The sequence below is a fragment of the Suricata suricatta genome, chromosome 8 (assembly GCF_006229205.1).
Source record: "Suricata suricatta isolate VVHF042 chromosome 8, meerkat_22Aug2017_6uvM2_HiC, whole genome shotgun sequence".
Taxonomy (NCBI): Eukaryota; Metazoa; Chordata; class Mammalia; order Carnivora; family Herpestidae; genus Suricata; species Suricata suricatta.
In genome coordinates this window covers 596,309-601,075 of record NC_043707.1, presented here as the reverse complement: position 1 = coordinate 601,075, position 4,767 = coordinate 596,309, and the positions used below count along the sequence as shown (strand labels likewise).

Below are 4,767 nucleotides of genomic sequence, written 5' to 3'. Positions count from 1 at the left end.
GGCGCCTACCGGAAGTGGCGGGGCGCCGGAAGTGCGGGCGGAGGTCGTGGCGGAGCGCCGGAAGCGGCCGTCCAGTGGCCTTCGGCCGCGGTCCGGGGCCCTTCCCGCGGGGCTCGGGTTCTGCTGGAAACCTGAGGCCACCGGCCTAGCCTGCGCACGCAGGGACCCACCGCTGCCCCTTTGGTCCACCAGTTCCCGCGCAGGGACACGCGACGCGGCCAGTGCTGGCGTGGCCGGAGCCGGGTTGGGGGACGGCCATGGAGCTTTGGCACGAAGGGAACTCCGGGGCGTGGGGTGGCTCCGGCCGCAAGGCTGTCTCAGAGAGACAGGCGGGGGTCCCGCCCACCGTGACAGCCCGAAGGCCGGCCAAGCCCGGGGGCGGACGCAGGGAGGACACCCTCCCGCCCGCACCGCAGCCGAAAGCACTTAGGCCGGTGGCCACGAGGGGAAGGGCTGCGGCGGGAACTGGGGAGGCAGCTGAGAGCTGGGCGGAGCTGGAGAGCTCGCTGACCCGAGCACGCAGGTGTTCGCTGTGAACGTGGCCGCAGGAGAGCCAGATATGAGGCCCAGCCACGGGGGTGGAGGAAAGAGCCCCAAGAGCTGGGGAGACCACCTTCCTTCTCCAAAAACGTCACAAAAAATACTGAGTTCCCAGAGGTGACCTGGCAAAGCCTGGGGGTGGGAGAAACAAATAGGGGAGCAGAGCGCCTGTCAGGTGACAGAGCCAGGACCTCCTCCTCATCCCATCTTGAGGCTGGGCGAGGTGTCTCACGAATGTGAGGGACTCGGTCAGATGTACACAGGTCCTGGCCGGGCTCCCAGGCCACCCGGGGCACTGGTCACTAGCCTCAGCTTCAGACAGGATAAACATGCCCAAGATCCCTTCCCCCACGCTCACCTACAGACTGCTCACATGCCTGCCTGTACTTGTCCTCAACTGGCCCCAGTCCTGAAAAACAGGTGTCTGTGGATGACAGGAGACCCCGGTGCCCTGATTCCCAGAAATGAGTCCTGGGGAAGGGGGTTGGCCCCACCTGGCTCACAGGATCTTGTCTCCTGTGGGAGTGTCACTGGGTGCTCCCCAGAAAGTGTGTGCACTGGGCTCTAGACTGTTGGGGTGCTTATACAGCACCCCACCCTTGTGTGTTTTGTTCCTTGCACTATTCTTAGGGCAGCCCCTGGCACCTAGAAGGCACTCAGTGAAAGCTGTTGACTCAATAAATGCACGTCACCAGACCCCGTGCACACAGCCCACAACTCGTGTTTACTCGGGTGCTCTGCTCCTCGGCAGCTGGGTGCACGCTTGTGTGAGTGCACATGCCCAGAGGTGCCCCGCAGGCCAGCTCCCTTAGCCCACAGCCCCCACATACATGCTCACCCACACCATTTCCCCTTGTCTTCCCCACTCCAGGGCAGGCATGAAGCCCCTGGCCCAAGACTTTGAGGCACGACCTGGAGAACCCTAGGGCTCCTTTAGCCCTGTCAGCCATACCCAATTCCGCCCTTTCTTCACCTTATGAAAAGAAAACTAGTTGCAAAGTTAGCACTTTCTCTGCACAGGGTGTGTGCATGGGAGGCTCCGGCACGTCCTGGGACAGGTACGTAGGGACCAGTATCCAACTAAAGGCTCACCCCAGAGCAGCTGCCCTGCCCTGCGTTTTTGTGGACACGTGGTCTGGGAGGCAGTCCACAGTGACTCCTGGGTGTGGCCAGGGTCCGCCTCCTTCTGATGAAATGCTGTGGGCAGGTGACCAGAAAATCAGGACAGATGCCAACAGTAAGGATAGCCTTGGAGAGAAAGCCGTCCTTGGGGCCCAGACAGAGCCAAAAGCTCACGACAGAGAGCAGGAGGAGAGTATCCCCATCTCTTCCTCCTTGGTCTTCACTAAGATGCTCTTTGGTGAGGGGGAGGGGGCAGACAGGGATACAATAGCCTGAGGCCCAGGGGAGAGGTCCATGCTGGAGATCAAAATGTAGGGTCATCAGCACATCGATGGTGTTTAAAGCCACAAGTCTGGTCCAGCTCTGCAGTGAGGGAATATCAAGGGAGACGAGAGGTCTAGTGTGTGACCCCGAACACCCCATGGTTGGGAGTTTGGGGAGAAGGAAGCAGTGAGCCCCAGGAGGAACAGGCGGGTACAGACCCCTGGGAACCTGCCTCCCCTACCCATAACTGGCAGCCAGATCTGGAGGAAGGCGCCCTGTGTCTGGGCCCTGCACAGACTGGCCGGGCCCCTCTTCTAGTCTCAGTTCCTGCCGGAAAGATGATGTGGCCTCGGGCGTCCATGCCCACCGTCAGTTCCTTCCGCACTGCGGACTGGCAGGTGAGGATGGGAAGCTGTTTCTGGGGTTCAGCCTATTGGTCCAGGTGCTCCCCTCACCCCAAACCTGTGCTCTGGCTCTCTCAGGAACGTGGGACTGGAGGGAGCAGAGTCAGCCCATCCGGGTTCAGGAACCCTTGCGTGCACCCCCACCCCAGGGGCATCCATCCCCCTTCCGGGCTTTGTCCCAGACTGCACTGGCTTTTCATGTGGCTGAGGAGGAAGGCGGAGGCAGCAACGATGGGGCCAGTGGCGAGCAACGGTCCTTAGAGACCCCACTGTATCACCCTGCCCCCCAGAAACGGGCAACCTGCCTGACCCTGCAGGGGAGACCCTACCCCCATGAGGATGAGCCATGTCAGGGTCTCAGGGCCCTCAGGACAGAGGGGCCCATATTCCCCCAGGATCAGACAGGGCCAGGATGACGCTGCTGGGCTCCCAAGGGACCATAGAAGGAAGTCTGGCATCCTGCCGATTGCAGCGCCTTCCCTCACAGGCTAGGACTGCTGTCCTCGGCCTGCCCCCTGCCCCCAGTAGAGGACTCCTCCCCCCTCAGACCTGGGGAGTTACAGCCCTTTCTCCACTGCCGTTCTGTTACAGAAGCACCTGGCGTCAAAGGTCGGAGCAGCAGAGTTGAGGCGCATGTGGAAGGGAGGGTCCCTGCTTTCCCCCCACCCCAAGCAGCAGCTCCCCTTCAAGGCTGGGGCACGGACCCCTCTCCCACTCACTAGCTGGGTGACCTTCGATGAGGTGCCACTGCCCAGAGCCTCAGCGTCCTACTCGGAAGCAGAAATCGGAGCCGTGGGGCTGCAGGGGCTTAGATGGGCCAGGCTCAGGCATGGGACACTCCATCTACGCTGGCGAATGACATCAGTGTTCTTATTGGTTATCGCTATCGCCTCAGAAGCAGCTGGGACAACGAGGAGGCTCCCCCTCCCCACCCCCCCTCTCCCAGTGCCTCCCCAGTGCCCTGCTCCCGGGCCCCTCAGTCCAGTGCCACCTCACAGGGGTGGAGGTGGTTGGCACGCGCGGCTGCATAGGCACGGCTGAATTCCTGGAAGCGGGGTGCACAGCCCAGCCAGGCCTCACTAAAGCGGCTCCAGCCCATGAAGAGGAAGGCCCCGGGGCCGGGACGGACGCCGCAGCGCAGCAGGGTGTGGATGGAGGCCTCCCCGGCCCGGAACAGCGGCCGTGTCTGGCGGAGGACACGGGCAGCTGCCACCGTGATAACCGATTCCTGCAGCTCCGTGTTGTGGGCAACCCCGAGGATGGTTCCATGGATCACTGCGAGGAGACGTGCTGCCAGTGGCTTGCAGGGCACGGCCTACACCAGCCCCCAACCCCCCCCCCATGGCGGGGACACTCACCAAAGTCACTGGTGCACACAGTCAGCAGGAGCTCAGTGTCACTGCAGGGTCTGCAGACCCCTAGCATGAAGGGGAGATGCTGACTGTGGGTCCTGCCCTCTGCTGGGCTGCCCTCGGCCTCCGGCCAGCTAGGGGCAGGAGGGAGAGGGCAGGCCACCAGACACCCCCCCATGGCCTGATGGCAACGGGGGACGTGAGGGAGTGGGTGGGCACACACACCTCACACGCTTGTGCATGCACAGACGTGGGCCTGGGGCCGTGCCCAGTACGGGGGCACACTCGCCTACACCCATCTTACATGTGCATGCGGGCACCCCTGCGGCCTCCCAGAGCTGCCTCCTGTGGCCCAAAGACACCAGCCCAACCTGGGTGGGAGGCAGGAGGTTACCGAGGGCTTTGGAGTAGCCGGCCTGGGGCGGGGTGGGGGTGGGGTCAGGCTTCAAGTTCTAGGAGAGTAAAGAGCTGGGCCTGGTGCCCTGCCGGGAGGCAAGGCAGCGTCTCCATGGTGACCAGGCGCACACTGGACTTTTTGTTGTACTGGACGGGGGGAGGGGAGGAAGGTCACTGCGGGGCCAGGGAGCCCTGGACAGCTTTGGCTGGAGGCTTTGATTCTGTCTCATGTCACCCCCTCCCCCAACCCCTCAGGGACCTCTCTTTCCCCCCACTCTGCTCACTGCTAGTTCTTTCCCTAAGCTGAATCTTGAGGGATTGCCCGCCTCCTTTTGCCGATGCTTCAACCTGTCCTCCATAGCTGTGTGGCCTTTGACAACCCACTTAGCTCTCACGCCTCAGTTTCCCTCTCGGTACAGTGGGCGACAGGCACACCCCGACCCAGCTCATCACTCACCATCGGCACCAAGACCGTGGGCCTGCGGAGGCAGTTCTGGATACCTGTCCTCATGCATCTCGAAGCGGAAGGAAGCCACGCGGCGGCTGATGTCCGGGTGCGGGGTGGCCTGCAGGAAGAGGGCCCGGCGCTCCCGGGGACCCCAGCGCACGCACCGGCCTCCCGCCGGGCCCGAGCCCTCGGCCAGCAGCAGCTCCAGGGCGCCGCCGGCCCGCTCCGCGAAGACCTGGGC

At 63.3% G+C, this 4,767-nt stretch overlaps 2 protein-coding genes across 2 annotated transcripts in view; both read right to left on the bottom strand.

Moving 5' to 3' along the window:
• The window catches only part of ANTKMT (adenine nucleotide translocase lysine methyltransferase), a 3,361-nt gene extending 1,190 nt beyond the window's left edge, over positions 1 to 2,171 (bottom strand). The window contains exons 1-4 of the mRNA XM_029949085.1: positions 2,168 to 2,171; positions 1,633 to 1,737; positions 899 to 949; positions 10 to 425 (exon numbers count right to left, since the gene is read on the bottom strand). Coding sequence (XP_029804945.1) covers positions 10 to 425; positions 899 to 949; positions 1,633 to 1,737; positions 2,168 to 2,171 — 576 coding nt within the window. The remainder of the gene's footprint in view (positions 1 to 9; positions 426 to 898; positions 950 to 1,632; positions 1,738 to 2,167) is intronic.
• The window catches only part of METRN (meteorin, glial cell differentiation regulator), a 3,668-nt gene continuing 142 nt past the window's right edge, over positions 1,242 to 4,767 (bottom strand). Inside the window, exons 2-4 of the mRNA XM_029949066.1 lie at positions 4,536 to 4,761; positions 3,689 to 3,748; positions 1,242 to 3,605 (exon numbers count right to left, since the gene is read on the bottom strand). Coding sequence (XP_029804926.1) covers positions 3,307 to 3,605; positions 3,689 to 3,748; positions 4,536 to 4,761 — 585 coding nt within the window. The 3' untranslated portion in view covers positions 1,242 to 3,306. The remainder of the gene's footprint in view (positions 3,606 to 3,688; positions 3,749 to 4,535; positions 4,762 to 4,767) is intronic.